The following is a 16,393-nucleotide window of genomic DNA, read 5'->3' as shown; positions in this document are numbered from 1 at the left end:
GCTATAACCCCCAAAATACCCTCTTAGGGGCTCTGTAATCTCGCCTGTGGATGTACCGTAACCGATTATCCATTCTTCACATGCATAGTTCAGAGTGACTTTTGTTTGAGAGTCAGGAGGGAACAGGGGACAACCCGTAGTTATTAAATACCTCCTCTAAGCCGTGTTGGGGACCTTGACACATCTTCCCTCATTTCACCAACAGAACATCCACCGAAAAGTAAGCTTGTCCCATTTTACAGATGAGCAAGCTGAGGCTCAGAGTGCTAACGCCCGTCCTTAACTTCCCTAGCTGAGCAGGGAAAGCGCCTCTCGTCTGAACTATTCCTTGTATGGGAATACCATCAACCTGGGGCTGTCAGAATAGGATGGATGTTTGTAAGGAGGCCAGCCTGCCTGTGTCCTCCACCTTGGGGAGGTCAAGGACGGCCCCATGTATAAATCTCCCCTGCTGTCCTCTGACACAGCGGTTGAGCCCAAAATAGAAATCAGGAAAAAAAAAAAAAATGAAGGCCTCCTGAAGGTCCCAAGACCCAGAATATCTAATCTGACAAACAGATTTTTAAAAAATGAGTCAAAGCTTCAAATTCCTGCTCTGCTTCTCTGGACGGATGAGAGGAAAAGCCTCCCAGCCTTGTGACCACGTGCCTACCCCTATCTCGTTCCTTTCTGGTCAATTTAATCACTTAAATAGAACTGTTGTCCGTGATGGAGATAAAGAAGCAAGTGGGGGAGAGGGTCATGGCCAGTTAGTCTCCATGCACATGACAGTGGGAGCAGGGGATGCTAAAGCAGCCGGGGTGCCCAACTTTGCCCTTGGTAATGAAGAGAACTTTCCCCTCCGTTCCGCAAAGTACACCCTTGTCTCCTTGGTTCTAGAAGAGTCCATGGAGGCCGCTGGGTCCTGTTTCCTTGAGATGCAGGCTCTTGCCATACCTGGTGCTGGCACACACGGGCCATGCATGTGGCTCCGAGTCCTCACCTGCCCTCACCTGCCCTCCTGGACGCTGGGTTCCCTCTGCCCGGAGCTCAGCACGACCACTCAGCCGTTGGCTCTGTCCTTACTCTTTGGAGGATGAGATGAGGGTTTCGGGCAGAGGAAGGTCAGTGAAGTGTGGGCTTGGCCTGTCCTGGGTACCATCCTAGGTCCTGCCCAGCATTCGTGTCCTTGACACCACTGGTGAGAGCAAAGCTGGCCTCCCCCCCTGCACCTGACCCTGTCTCAGGCAGGGAGCTGACGTGACTTGCCGGGGGAGGGACCTGGGTCAGACTGCCGGCCTGTCCGGCTGCGGAACCTGTGTGCTCTGGCCTGTCCCGTTGGCACCTCTGTGGGATGCTGAGTGAGAGCGCTCAGCCCTCGCCCCGAGGCTGCTTTGTAATTGAGAGGACGAGGATGAGACACCGCGGGCTAGATGGGAATAAAGGACCCAGAGTCTAGATAAAGAGAGTGTGGTGCGTCCATCCAACAGAGTGTCTACTTCAGCCTTAAGAAAGGAAATCCTATCCTAGGTGACGACAGGGACGCACCCAGGGGACATTATACAGAGTGAAATAAGCTAGTCCCAGAAGGACGAACAATCAGGATTTCACTTGCACGAGGCATCGAAGAGAGTCACGCTCAGAATCAGAGTGTAGAGGGTGGCTCTCAGAGGTGGGGGGGCGGAGGGTGGTGCGAGGGGCACGGGGTGCGGATGAAGGAACTAGGGAGGGTGGGCACCTGGCTGGCTCAGTTGGTTAAACACCTGACTCTTGATCTAGGCTCAGGTCACGATCCCCGGGTCCTGGGATCGATCCCCACATTGGGTTCTGTGCTGGCAGTGTGGAGCCGGCTTGGGATTCTCTTTCTCTCTCTTTCTGCCCTTTGCCTAAAAATAAACTTTAAAAATTAAAAAAAAAAAAAAAGAAACTGGGTTTTAGAAAAGTTAAATAATTGGGTGAGAAACTGCTGGGTCTTGAACCCAGGAAAGGTGGCCCTGGAAACCGTGCTGTTAACTGCTACTCATTTAATCCTTCCAATGATCCTATGAGACAGAGGCTATTATCCCATTTCAGAGGCCAGGACACTGAGGCTCAGATGCACTCGGCCCTGTTGCTGGAAGTGGGCAGAGCTGGGGCCCAGGCAAAGTCCGTCTGCCTCTAGAGCCAGAGTGACTACCCCTGGGTGGTGAAGGGTGCAGGATAACTGGAGGCTGGAGCAGGAGGTGATGGGCATAGGTGGGGGCAGGTCGGGGGGAAGCCATGGGCACCATTAGCTTTGACCTGGACAAGTTTAAGTGCACAGAAGGAAGAAATCTAACTTTTTACTTACGGTTTCTTGAGCACCTACTAGGTTATAAGCCTTTGACCCAGAATGAGTAATTTTTTAATTAGACACTTGGCCCAATGACCCAAAGGAGTCACCCACCCAGGGAGGCTGAGAGCAGGGGATTAGCACAGCCCTCCCGAGGGTCAGAGTCCTGGGGTGGGGGGGGATACATAACTGCCCCGGGTCTTAGAAGGTAGAAAGAAAACGCAACTCGAGGCCCCCCCCACCCCGTTGAGCCCTGTGAACTCACCATGTAGATATTTCAAATTGTCATGACTTCAATGCTTTCCAGTAACGTGAGGCTATCCATGCAGAGGCCTCAAGAGAATATTTAAAAATAAGAAGCGCACATCACATCTTGTGGCTTGTTCTTGTGTTTGTTTGTAACTATCTAGTTGAATTTAAAACGTTGGTTTGAATAGGTGATACATACAACTATTAAATAGTGTATCAGTATCCAGAAGGTTTCCTATCCTTCGCCTTCCTTCTGATTCCCTTCTGTAGAGGAACTTCTCTGGTGTTTCTTCTGTGGGCTTCCAGAAATATTTTATACATATGTAGGCAGATGTAAGTTTATTTGTTTAGGTATACATACATATATATATACTCTTTTGTAATGCTTATTTATTTATTTAGAGAGATAGAGCGTGCATGGGGGGAGGGGAGAGGCAGAGAGGGGGCGCGAGAGAATCCCAACCAGGCTCTGCTCCATCCATGCAGAGCCTGACGTGGGGCTTGATCCTACGAAGCCGGAGAGCATGACCTGAGCTGAGATCAAGAGTCAGATGTTTGACCAACAGAACCACCAGGTGCCCCTAAATATACTCCTTTTAATGACAGCTTCCCATCATTACTACGCTGCCCCCCACTGATGGATATTTAGGCTGTTTCTAGTCTCTCTTCCCATTAAAATGAAGGCTGCAGGAAATTGCCTTCCTGGGGGACTGTGTGTCTGCCTGTAGGGTAGATTTTGCTCCGACACTGAGGGACAGCCTGGTAAAGAAGGTACGGTTCTCCATCATCTTCTAGATGGGGAAGCAGAGGCTCAGGGGTTCGGCCACTCACGTGACTCAGGCAGGTGATAATGAGGGCTGCCACCCTGGCCTGTGGGACTTAGAGCCTGGGTTCTTTCCGTCAGCCTCTGCTGCTGCTTGTCTCTGCCGCAGGCCGTGGGAGCAGTCTCCTGCTCAGGGCTCTTGGCTGACCATATAAAGTGTCAGGGAAAAACCAGAGTCACTTCCTAATACGGTCACAAGAGGGAAACCCTGGGCCTGTGGCTGGGACCTGCTGGTGGCACGGGGCCCTGAAATGCTGGCTGGGACACAGGAGGCGGGGATGTTGGAACCTCTGAGCTGGACCAGCTGGAGAGGGGGCTGCGGCGCGTGGGGAGGCGGAGACCCCCACCGCCAGCAGGTGGGCTGGATCTGGAGGATGCCGCGGAGGTTCAACAGTGTAGATCAAACCCACAGATTCTGAAGCCCGGGCGTCCTGTGTGGGCCATGCTGCTGGCTGCTCAGCCCTTTGTCCCGGGTCGTTGTGCCCTGGAAAGATTGGCTGCCGTGACCAGAGATTCATATCTGTCCGGAAGCTTGGATTAAATGCTTGCTGGGTGCTCAGCTCCAGGAGGTGTCCTTGGATTAAGTGCTTGCTGGGTGCTCAGCTCCGGGGGGAAAGGGATACTCCTTCAGAAGCGGGTGATGGATTTGGGAGACCCATGTAGTCTTTGTTGTGTTCATGGCCCTCAGCGACTGTGTCCTGGTGTCTGGCTTGTGTACGGCCCCACGCTGGGTGCTACAGGTAACTGTGATGTGCAGCTTGCAGTCCAGAAGGGGACCTTTAGGAAGAGCCCCGAAAGAGGAGATGGAAATGGCTCTGGGAAGAGGGAGGGGGGAAAACATCCTCCAGGTGCAGACAGCAGGATATGTGAAGGTTCCATGCTGGCCAGGGTTTTGTCATCACGAAATAAAGGGAGTATGGTGTAGTCACTAACATTTATTGAGCACCTGCTGTATACCAGGCTTTCTGTCACATGCTTCACGAGCACTCTCTCACAGCAAGCCTGTGAGGGATGGACTGTCAGACACCTACATCTTGTGGTTGAGGTTAACAGGTTAACAGAGAGGTTAAGAGACTTGCCCAGGGTCACACAGCCAGGAAGTAGCAAAACGAGGATTCAGACTAAGTCCTCAGTACTCAATTCTGTATCCTTAGCCATTGTCCTTCACTGCTGCCGAGCCCAGGGCTTGGTGAGGGGGTGGTTTGGGCTGTAAATGAGCATATGGTGGTTGGCAGTGGGCAAGCCCAGAAGGATCTGGAGGTGGAGTTAGGACCCGAAGGAGAGGTAGGACTTGGTTGACCTTCATTCAAACACATGGTCGTTGACTGGGCACTTACTCTACAGGAGGCCTCGCACTGGGGCCCAGGACACAGATGAATAGGGACGCAGAGCCCCTGTTCTGGAACAACTTTGCCACCAGCTTGGCAAACATCTACTGAGCACCTACTGTGTACCAACCCAGTGCAAAGCCCGGGTCCCAGAGATGAAGACATTGTGGTCCATGCTGCAGGGGAGATTTGTAATTAGCTTACCCCTCAGGCATCTATTTATTTAAAAAAATTTTTTTTAATGTTTTATTTATTTTTGAGAGACAGAGCACGAGCAGGGGAGGGTCTGAGAAAGAGGGAGACGCAGAATCGGAAGCAGGCTCCGGGCTCTGAGCTGTCAGTACAAAGCCCAACACGGGGCTTGAACCCACGAACTGTGAGATCATGACCTAAGCTGAAGCCCGGACACTCAACCGACTGAGCCACCCTGGTGACCCACCCCTCAGGCATTTATTGAGCAAGCATTTAGTGAGCACCTACTGACTGCCAAGGCCCATCCCTGAACTGGAGCAGAGGAAGAGGGTGGCCCTGCATGCAGGCTGCACCGTGAGGGCCCTGGATGACCAGATCGGGGAGAGAGGCGCCGGGCTGGCGGTAGACTCCTCAGCCTCTGTGCGCCCCGGCCCCTGCCTCCCGCTGCCCTCACCCCTCACCATTGCTCGTCTCCTCCTTTATGCTCCAGAAATACCCCGTTTCGTGCAGCCTGCCTGCACACACTCGCCCTGCTGCCTTCCGGCCCTTTGCTCCCTCCGGGGCAGGATAGCCCTTCTTGCCTGCGGAGACCACCTCCCTGGAGTTCCCCTGACTGCCCCAGTGTGGGCGAGCGCCCCGTCTTCCTTGCTGCCCTACGCCCCTGGGCTCCATCCTTGTTCTCCTGATGTTATTTTTAAATTCCTCATCCCTGCTCTGACCTGTGGACGCTTCTGATTTATTTATCTCCAGCATGGCGGAGACCTGTCTAGCACAGACCTGTGTAGAGCAGGTGCTCAATAAATGGCTGATGGATGTTTCGACAGGCCTATGTGGACCTCATGCCTGCCTTTTAGGGGAATGGTGAGAACCCTAGAGATTGTCCCCTCTTCCCGCCCCCCCCCCGCCATCCTGTACCTCTTGAAGAATACTGTCCCCCTCTCTGTGCCGGGCCATCACACGCCATGGTCCCTTAGCAGACAGCACGCTGGGGAGACCCTCCTCCAATCAGCCGCAGCCATAGCCAAAGTCCCTTCGAGGGCAGGACCTTGTGTCTTTTGTCGCCTTCAGCCTCAGAGCCTTGTACGGCGTCTAGAATGTACACACTGAGCGAACAAGCAAGCGAGTGAACAGCTGACGGACAGTGCCGCTTTCTGTAGCGGGGACAGAGGTTGAGCAGCCTCGTGGGCGGCGCTGGGGCCTGGGGTTGGCTGAGCCGGGCTTGCTGCTGTTGGGGTCTCCCCTTGTGACTTTGGTCAAGTTGCTTAACCTCTCTGGGGTTTGCTTCGCCCGAGGGTCACCCAGAGATGGGCTGCTGCTCCGTGAGTCCCTTCTCGGGGGAGCCCAAGGGGGGCCGTGCTTCAGGCTGTGAGGGTCCCGGGAGGCACTGATGCTATCATTTGGGGCAGGTTGGAACCCAGGCCCTGAGCTGTGACCTCAGCCCAGGAGGGAATCCAATGTCCACCCGCGTGCTCGATGGTGGGGTTTGTGCAGCGCCTTTGTGCCCTTTCCCCGGTCTGATTATTTCCAGAGACACCTGCGCACTCAGTGGGGCCGGCTGACCACCTTGCTTTACCTGTGGTGAAACCCACACAACTTAAAATCCACCGCTGTATCCAGTCTCAAGGGTGCCTTTAGCACATTCAGTGTGTTGTGCAGTTATCTCCGCTGTCTAGGAACAATTTTAATTTTATTTGTTTTAATTTTAAACTTATTTTTTTGAGAGAGAGAAAGAGAGAGAGAGAGAGAGAGGGACAGTGTGAGCAGCAGAGGGTCTGAGATAGAGGGAGACACAGAATCTCCGGAAGCAGCCTCCAGGATCTGAGCAGTCAGCACAGAGCCTGATGCAGGGCTCGAACCCATGAACCGTGAGGTCACGACCTGAGTCAAAGCTGGACGCTTAACTGACTGAGCCACCCGGGTGCCCCTGGAACATTTTTTACACACCCATTAGCACTCACACACTCCTCCTCTATCCCCTCCCCGCCCCACCGCCCATCCAGGGATCTGTTTCCGTTTCTGTGGGTGTGCCAATCCTCGCGTTTCATAGAAATGGAATCCTACGCTCTGTGACGTTTGTGTCTGGCTTCTTCCATATTCAGTCTACCATTTTTAGGGTGCGTTCATGCTGTACCTGTGTCAGTACCCATTTTGTTTTAATATATATTTACTCTTTTAAGTTTTTGTATTTATTTTGAGAGATAGAGAGGCAGAGAGGCAGTGCAGAGCCTGCCAGGGACTCAAACCCACAAACCTGTGATCATGACCTGAGCTGAAATGAAGGGTCAGAGGCTTACCCGACTGAGCCACCTGGGTGCCCCAGTCCGATCCTTTTTAAGGACAGCTGTGTTTGTCTTTTTTTTTTTTTTTTTTTTAATAAACAGATGAGTGAGTACTTTGTTAACCATCAAGAGTACGAGCTCTGGGCGGACAGTCGTGGTCTCTAGTTCCACATGTCCGGCCAGCTGGGTGTGTGACAACCTCACCAAACCTGTTTCTTCATCTGCCACATGGGAAGCAGGGAAATCACCTTGTGACTGTCACCGGGTAGATATGAGGATTAAGTAAAAAGATGCCCGTGAAGGGCTTAGAGCTCAGTGCCTGGTATACAGTAAGTGCTCAATAGATGGTGGCTGTGGTCCGAGCCCGCCAGGCCCTGGGCTGTCTGAACCTGGACTCTTGGAAAGCACACGGCTATAAAAGAGAACGCAAGTGGTCCAGAAACTCAGTCTTGCCTCCTGGTCCTCTTCCCCCTTGCATGTCCTTAACGCTGAGGCCCAGGGGTTCCCATTAGGACTCAAAGCCTCAGTTTCCCCATCTCTAAAATGGCAAGATGAACGCACCTAACAGTTCTGCTGTGAGGACACAGCAGGACGATGCGCAGAGGCGCTGGGTGCACGTCTGCGCAGGCAGGGATGGGAGTCGCTACCCCGGGTGCCCCGTGGGGTCCAGGGGTCCAAACTCTCCTCCCGGCCGAGTCCTGGAAGTAACCTTGGGCTCTCTGTCTGCAGACCTACTCCGGCCTCTTCTGCGTGGTGGTCAACCCCTACAAGCAGCTTCCCATCTACTCAGAGAAGATCGTGGACATGTACAAGGGCAAGAAGAGGCACGAGATGCCGCCCCACATCTACGCCATCGCGGACACGGCCTACCGGAGCATGCTGCAAGGTGAGCGGGCCTCGGGGGGGGCGGGGGCGCAGCGGGACCAGCCACCGGCCCCGCCCCGCCACGGGCCTGGCCAAGAATGCGGGGCTTGGCAGGCGCTGGGCCTGGGGAGCCTTGTGACTGAAAAAGGGAAAAAGACAGCTGAGCCTCTGGGCGCTGGGCTGGGAGGGCGGGAGGGAGCAGGCAGCCTGGGCAAATACGGGCATGGGCTGCCCCACACCGGCCCCAGGCACCCTGCCCCTCGGCCTGGTGCCCTCGCCTCTGAAGGGAAGGGGGCGCTGCCCGCCCTGGGGGGGAGCCAGCCTGCTCTGCGATCGCTGGTCTTCTCCTCTCCTCCGGCCTCAGTTTCCCCATCTGTAAAAAGGGTGTGATAGGGCCCAGCTTGCAGCTTGTGGAGTTTCTAATGCAGGCTTTTCCAGACCAAAGACCTTTGCCTATCACCTCCATGTTTATGCATCATTATTATTACTATTGTTAATGAACTTCTCACTGCAGTCACATGTACATATGGTCGGGGGTGGACAAATGTAGTGTCCAGCCTAAAATTGATGTTTGCGTATGTCTGCAGTCCTGTAACCCCCACTCAGACCAAGACGTGAAATATTTCCAGGAAGGTCGCTCATACCTCTACGTAGTCCCTGCCCCCTTTATACGCCCTCCCAGAGGTAACTGTGGTCGTGACTTCGGTCACCTTCAGTTTTGGCTCTTGTTAAACTTCATAAACATGAGGTCCTCATATTCGTTCATGTTTTTCTCATCAGCTCCCTTTCTCACAGTCAGACCGGACCCACCCCAGCAGGACGTTCTATTAGTTAAGAGTGGAGATTCTAGAATAGGGGTGTCTGTGTTTAAATCCCAGCCCTGCCACTCACTAGCTGTGTGACCTTGTGCAAGTCACTTAACCTCTCTGTGCCTCTGGTTCCTCACTGCGAAAGGCGACAGTAACTGTTACCTATCTCACAGGGCCGATGGGAAGATGAAGCGAACTACTGCACATGTAGGACTCAGAACAGTGCCTGGTCCTTGGCCAAAATTGACTAAGGGTAGGGGCGCCTGGGGGGCTCAGATGGTTAAACCTCTGACTCGATTTCAGCTCAGGTCATGATCTCATGGTTCATGAGTTTGAGCCCCACGTCAGGCTCCGTGCTGATAGTGGGGAGCCTTCTCGGGATTCTCCCTCTCTCTGTCTCTCTATGCCCCTTGCCTGCTTGTGCTCACCCTCTTTCAAAATAACTAACTAACTCAATAACTCTGTATAAATTATTGTCATCATCATGCACAAAACCAGATGCTAGACATGCCAACTATATATTTTTTCTAATGTACACTGAAAAGAATATATAACTATTAAAATTATTATATTTTTATTTGAGACAGCATAACAGGGGAGAGGGGCAGAGGGAAAGAGTGAAAAAGAATCTCAAGCAGGCTTCATGTTTAGCTTGGAGCCCGATGTGGGACTCAATCCCATGAGCCTGGGATCATGAGCCGAAATCAAGAGTCAGATGCTTAACTGATTGAGCCCCCCAGACGCCCCTATAACTATTAAAATTAAAATTATAACCTAAGTGGCATCAAAAATCACTTTGTGGGACGTGGAATTGGGTATCTGCTATGCTTCATGTAGTGCCCGGTGTGCCAGAGCCTTGGACAATAGACGTTTGCTCTTGTCGGGCCTCTCCTGAGCCTCTGTTGGAAGAGCACTTTGGGTCAAGGCACACACCTCCTTTAGCATGAACACACACATTCTCTTTTTAAAAATCTCCCGCATGATCTATGAGATAAGGTCAGCATCCCTACCTACACTTTACACCAGAGACCACCGAGTTTCCGAAAGCGCTTGGAAACCCGGGCCACAGCCAGCAGGACTTCCTCCAGGACCACAAGCCCTGTTCACTATGTAAAAATCAGTGAACATAACAGTCTAAAGAAGAAAAACCACACGATCATATCCATTGGTACAGAAAACAGCATTTGACAGAATTCAGTATCTGCTCGTGATAAAATAGCTCAGCAAACTAGGAAAAGGAGGGTCATTCATCAGCCTGGTACAAGGCGTCTACAAAACCCCTGTATCTGGCTTTATATTGAGTAGTGACGGGTTGAATCCTTCCCCCCGAAGCTGAGTAAGAAGGGAAGGATGTTCACTCTCACCACCCCTGTTCAACACCCCACTACAGGTCCTCACCAGTGTAATAAGGCAGGAAAACGAAACTAGGGCATCTCCAAGTTGGGAGCTTTACCTGTTCGACAGCCTTGGTCTTCATTCAGCAAGTCCCTTGGCCGCAGCAGGGTCGAGCCCTGGATTTCCATCTCGGTGTTCTGGGCACATCGTAAAAAGAGCAGTGCCCCTCCCGGGGTCATTGATCTTTGGGGAGGGGCGAGAGGGTTTTCTGTCCTATAAATGGATCTGGTCTTGAGAGACAAGAGTTCTCCTGTCCTTACACTTGGGAGAGGGCCACAGACAAGGGCTTTGGTGGCCCCAAATCTGTATATAATTGCTACATGACTGTGAGGTGCAGGTAGTCCTGAGGGTGTGAACCTGCTGACGGCACGCTGTATCCAGCCTTCAGAGAAGGTTGGTTCGGTCCTTCCAGAGTTGTAAGGATACTTGAAGTAGTCATCACCTTTTTTTTTTTTTTTTTTTTTTTTTACAGTGTTTACTTATTTTTGAGGGAGAGAGAGGAAGAGCAAGACAGAGCATGAGCAGGGAAGGGGCAGAGAGAGAGGGAGACACAGAATCTGAAACAGGCTCCAGACTCTGAGCTGTCAGCACAGAGCCCGACACAGGGCTCGAACCCTTGAACTGTGAGATCTTGACCTGAGCCAAAGTCAGACACTTAACCAACTGAACCACCCAGGCACCCCAAAGTAGTTGTCAGCTTTTAAAAATTGGGAAATTAGTCCTACAAATCCAGCTTTTGAGGTTCTTGTGAAAATATCAAATGTCTGCCAACACTGGGCCTGTGTTCCCACATGTCAGTCATCCCTGTAGAGAGGGTGTGGGGGTCCCAGGGCCGGAGGCCTTTTGTGTTAACTTCCCGAGTCAGGAAGGGAGAACTCGGTTCTGGACACCCCTGAGGGCAGGGATCCAGATCTGCCTTAAAGATTACCCCCCCGCCAAGCTATGAGGTCTCAGGCAGAAGTGCCCCCAAGTTACTGACAGAGTTAGTCAGACCCGCCAAGTATGACCCAAACTGAACCACTGAAGACCTGGGGCTGCCATTACCTTTAAAGACCAGCAGAGGGAGCCTTGCAAAATTGACCTTGGGGATGTGATCTCAGGCTGTAAAGCAATGGCTCCTGGGGTTGGGTAGTGTCTTTGTTTAGGGAAACAACAACAACAACAACGACAACGACATTTCTTTGTGGTCTCCCTTGATGGAAAACTTAACAGTGATGATTCCCATACCTTTTTAAGGAAGCTGAACATCACAAAGTTGCAGCATTCATGTCCTTAGGGAAGCTTTGCATTGCAAAAAACTCCAAATAGCAACCAATAAAAGCAACTTGAAAGGAGTTGATTCTCTCACATACCAAGAAGTGTGCAGGTGGATGATTTCAGGGTTAGTTCATGCAGCAGCCACAAAAACAGGCTTCTTTAGGATTTTCTTGGCTTCTTCCTCATGGTCCCAAGATGGCAGCCATAGCTCCAGCAATCACATCTTTGTGTGATGATAGCCAAAAGCATGAAGAACTTGGAAGACTAGGTTCTTTTTCCATGTCTCTCTCTCTCTCTCTCTTTTTTTTTTTTATCTGGGAGAAAAATCTTTTCCAGGAATTCCTCAGCAGGCATCCCCTTATGTCTCATTAATTAAAACTTGGTCACATGCCAACCTCTAAACCAGTGGTTGGCAAAGAGGTCTGGGACCTTCATAATTGGTTTGGGCTATTCCTGGCTCCTTCCTGGAGCTGAGGGAGCTCCCACAAGCACATTTTCTGAATTCTCTTAACAAAAGAGAAGGGAAAGTAACAGGTAAACACTGCCACGGTGCTTTTAAAATATACATGCGTAACTTAAAAAAACTTTAATGTTTTGTTCATTCTAGAAAATTAAAACATATATTTAAGCTAATGAGACTATACCAGCACCCATAATTCTAAAACCCAGAGATCACCCCATTAACCTTTAGTATGCAGCCTTTCACGTGGTAACTGAGCTAAAAGTCCCGGAATGAAGGGAGTGTTGAGTGTCTGGAAATAATGGAGTCCAGAAAAAAAAAAGTCACTTAAAACAGGGACCAAAGTTTCATTGGAAGGAGGAAAAAGAGGTTTCGACTGGACTGGGCCAGTGACATTGCAAACTGTAAGTTTATTTCATCTGCATATAATAGGACTTTGGTTATCATTCGAACTAGAGGGTTATTCTTACATTGAGTATAAAATTAAGTGTTGATTTTTTTTTTGATGTTTATTTATTTTCGAGAGAGAGAACGGAAAAGGGGCAGAGAGAGAGGGAGCCGGAGGACCTGAAGTGGGTTCTGTGCTACAGCAGACAGCCCAACATGGGGCTCGAACTCACGAACTGTGAGATCGTGACCCAAGCTGAAGTCGGACACTTAACGGACTGAGCCACCCAGGCGCCCCATGGTCGATTTTTTAAAGCTTTTTTTTTGGACAAAATCACGTGAGAGCATATCCCAGCATTCCTCATGTTGTGTTCGATTTCTGCATGAACTAAAGAGAATACGTTTTGCAGACTTACTGGAGGGGTCACCCATTTTCCCGAGTGTTCTTTCATTTTGGGGGGGCTTCATACCGTCCCCACCACCACGCTGTTGTTTGTGATGACTCTGTGATCACAGTGTAGTGGTGAGTCGACCCGACTTCCTTCGTGGCCTCTCCGAGCCCATTGCCTGCGTGACCCACCGTACCTTCAGGGAAATCGCCAGTTTTGCACAACTGCTGCTTTGTTGTGCGTGTGTGTCGACACTGGTGGGTGCTGACACGCAGTCATCGCCAGATAAAGCTGCTGGGCTGGATGAGAGGCAGTGATGCAGACAGAGAGGGCTGCTCAGGGGGTCTGGTTTCCTGAGTGGTGTGCTCGTCGAAGAGTATTTTTGTGTTGTCATCATTTGGCTTTTCCCTCGACAGCCTCCCGACGGGGCTCGGGGGGGGCACTGTGAGACTCTGCCAGGAGGGTCCCCCATGTCAATACGTTCTTCTCCCTTTAGGCTCTATGTGTCGACACAAAATTGCATAACGAAATAGAAAATGACCTGGAAGTTGGCACCTTTTAACCCCCAAGGGAAAGCCATTAACCGTGAGCGCACAGGTCCATAAAAGATAAACTATTTAGTTTCAACGTTAAATCAGCAGTTGCGACTTAGGCGTTCATTTTGGCATCACCTGGTCCTTTCTGGAACACTGGTTAATGATAGACTCCAATGAAACAGATCATGGAGAAAAAGTGGAAGCTTTGGAAAAATAACTTTTTCTCTTTGAAGGAGAAATTTGGTTTCTGCAAAGGAAGGTGTAGGTCCAGTTTTTGACTCTGTTGCTGAATATTTCTGTCCCAGTCTGTAAGGTCACCTGGCTGGTAGCCACCATGAGCTTTCTTTTTTTTTTTTTTAACGTTTATTTATTTTTGAGACACAGAGACAGCGTGAGCAGGGAAGGGGCAGAGAGAGAGGGAGACACAGACTCTAAAGCAGGTTCCAGGCTCTGAGCTGTCAGCACAGAGCCCGACGCGGGGCTCAAACCCATGAACCATGAGATCATGACCTGCGCCGAAGTCAGAGGCTTAAGTGACTGAGCCCCACAGGGGCCCCGAGCTTTCTCTCTTGTTGGAGACCTACAAGAAGCAGCTGTGGTTTCCTCCACAAGGTTTTTGTCGACCAAGGTAGGGTGTGAAGAGGTGGGACTGGGAACGGATCCATCATCCCTGCGGTGAATACAGGATGTAATGTTTGAATGTGCTGCGTGAATGATCCCTGGAGTTCCTGTGGACCCACAAACTGCCTAAGAGCCACACTCCACCCTTAACTGCCTGTTCATCTCTGTGTCTTCAGCATATCCGCTGGTGCCTATTATGTAGTAGCTTCTCATTTAATACTAGTTGATAAATGCATGGATGTACTTAATCACGAACTCTACCCCAGATTCTCCTTTCTAAATGTGTTAGTCAGTTTTTACTATCTAGATATGTGTTGGGGATCCTACTTGCAGTGTCTCCTTGAAGGCAGTTGCTACTGGAACCTTCCGACCTGCCTGAGCAGCTGATGGCAGCTGACATGATGGACCTTCCTTACCATGCTTGGAACTCGCCTCAGTGCTCTCTGGGTGGATTCCTTGGGTCCTGGTTTCATGCCTTCCTCTTCCTTGAATTGCCCTCCTGTTTAAATAGAGCACCTTTTCTAGTACCTTGTCAAGAAAGGATGTGTATCAGGCAGATTGAGATCCTGCGTATCTCATCTGAAGACTTGATGCTTCCCTAATACGTGAGGGCTAGTTTAGCTGGGTTTAAAATTTCAACCCACACATTTTAGTTTCTTTTAGAATTTTCAAGGCATCGCTTCACAGCCTTCTGGTTTGTGTCATTTTTGAGAAGATAAAAGCCAGTCTGAGTCTTAATCCTTTGAATGTGACCAATGTTTCCCCCTCCTTCTCTGGAAGCCTTTAGACCCTTCTTTGTCCCCGTGTTCACAATGATGGAGTTTGTCATGGATGCTGGAGACTTCATGGACCCTCCTCATCTGTAAACTCATGGCCTTAAATTCTGGGACATTTCTGTGAATTACTTTCTTGATGATTTACTTCTCTCTGTAGTCTCTGTTTGCTTCTCTAGAAGTTTTCTCATGTCCACAGTTGAACTCGGGCACTGTCCTTTTCCATCTCATCTTATTATTCTTTTTCCAGGCAGTTACCTCAACTTTGTCTTATAAACCTTCTGTTAAGTTTTAATTTCTGTTTATATGTGTGTGTGTGTGTGCATATGTTTAATTTCTAAGAACTCTGTTTTGTTTCCTGAATATTTCTTTCCTTATTGCATTTTGTTCCATGTGATGTGATACCCTTTTCCTTGGAGGATTCTTCTCCATGCAAAGTCTCTGTTTCCTCCAGGATGGTTATTTTCCTGATGATTTGTTTCCACTTCTGTCTGGTATATTAATAGATTTCTTCAGAAGTCTGCTGACTTTTGGCTGTGGGTTCATCAGGGATGCTTTTGTGCACGAGCACCAAGGCACTGGTGGGTCCTCCGGGCTTGCAGGGATAGCTTGCTGGTAACAAGCATGGCTATTCACCAGGACACTTCTAGCAGACCTTCCCATCCTATCCTTGGGCTGCTCAGATTTTTCAGGGACTATTTGTGTATTCTTCTGCCTGGAGGGTAAAGATCTGTCTACTGTCATTTTGGGTGTGTGTGTGTGTGTGTGTGTGTGTGTGTGTGTGTGTGTGTGTGTGTGAGAGAGAGAGAGAAAGAGAGAGAGAGAGAGAGAGAGAGAGACCGCAGGGGAGGAGGGGCAGTGAGAGGGGGAGAGAGAGAATGCCAGGCGGGCTCTGTGCCAACAGCAGAGCTCAACATGGAGCTTAATCCCATGAACCATGAGTTCATGACTTGAGCCAAAATCAAGAGTCAGATGTTTAACCCACTGAGCCGCCCAGACGCCCCCGTGTCCTGTCATGTTGAAGGTCTAGTTAAGAGGCTAAGGGTTTCAGATAGTGGAATGAAACTTGCACATGATCCTTTCCATATGGTCCCTGGTGTGACCCAGACCGGAGACTCTGAGTTGAATGCTCTCCAGAGAATAAAATCTACCCCTTCCTGTGGGCTGTGGGAAAGGCAGCCCCTTGGCTGCAGGGGGTATGGACACCTATCTGGCTTTCTCAAACAGACTTTTAGCCAATCCTTGTTTGTAAGTCTTCCTGGTGCTGCTGGTTACTGAGGTTTGGCCCCGTGGGGGTGGGGGAGGGGGAGGGGATGCGCAGAGGATTCTGGGATGAAGTCACACTGCTTCCACTTTTCCCCATTGTCAGCTCCCACTTCTTTCCTGTGACTGCTGCCATTCGTCCTGTCTCCTGACTCCCGGATTTTGTTGCTCGTTGTCCTCGCTTCTCCACGTCACCTGGTTCGTGTGTGTTTGAAAAATCCCTTTAGTGTCACTTCACTCGGGTCTGGGGAGGAAGGAGTGCTGAATGCATGTGTTCAACCCACTGTCCTTCACTGGAAACTTTCTCAAGCCTTCCTTTCCAAAGAGGTGATATGGAAAATAGTGGGTTTTCATTGTGCACTTCCTCTGTGCTCAGAGCCTTATAGGAATAGTCTCCATTAATCCTTACCCCAAACCGACAAGGCAGATAGGATCAAACTAAGATCTTTTTTGTTAAAATTTTTTAATGTTTTATTTC

The 16,393-nt window shown here is 50.3% G+C and overlaps 1 protein-coding gene across 1 annotated transcript in view; it reads left to right on the top strand.

The window, feature by feature from the left end:
• MYH11 (myosin heavy chain 11) overlaps nt 1-16,393 on the top strand; it is a 120,990-nt gene that overhangs the window by 17,104 nt on the left and 87,493 nt on the right. The window contains exon 3 of the mRNA XM_029948925.1: nt 7,891-8,047. Within this exon, the coding sequence (XP_029804785.1) occupies nt 7,891-8,047 (157 nt within the window). The remainder of the gene's footprint in view (nt 1-7,890; nt 8,048-16,393) is intronic.

The sequence above is a fragment of the Suricata suricatta genome, chromosome 8, assembly GCF_006229205.1.
Source record: "Suricata suricatta isolate VVHF042 chromosome 8, meerkat_22Aug2017_6uvM2_HiC, whole genome shotgun sequence".
NCBI classification, from domain to species: domain Eukaryota; kingdom Metazoa; phylum Chordata; class Mammalia; order Carnivora; family Herpestidae; genus Suricata; species Suricata suricatta.
This window is presented reverse-complemented; position numbering and strand designations above follow the sequence as displayed.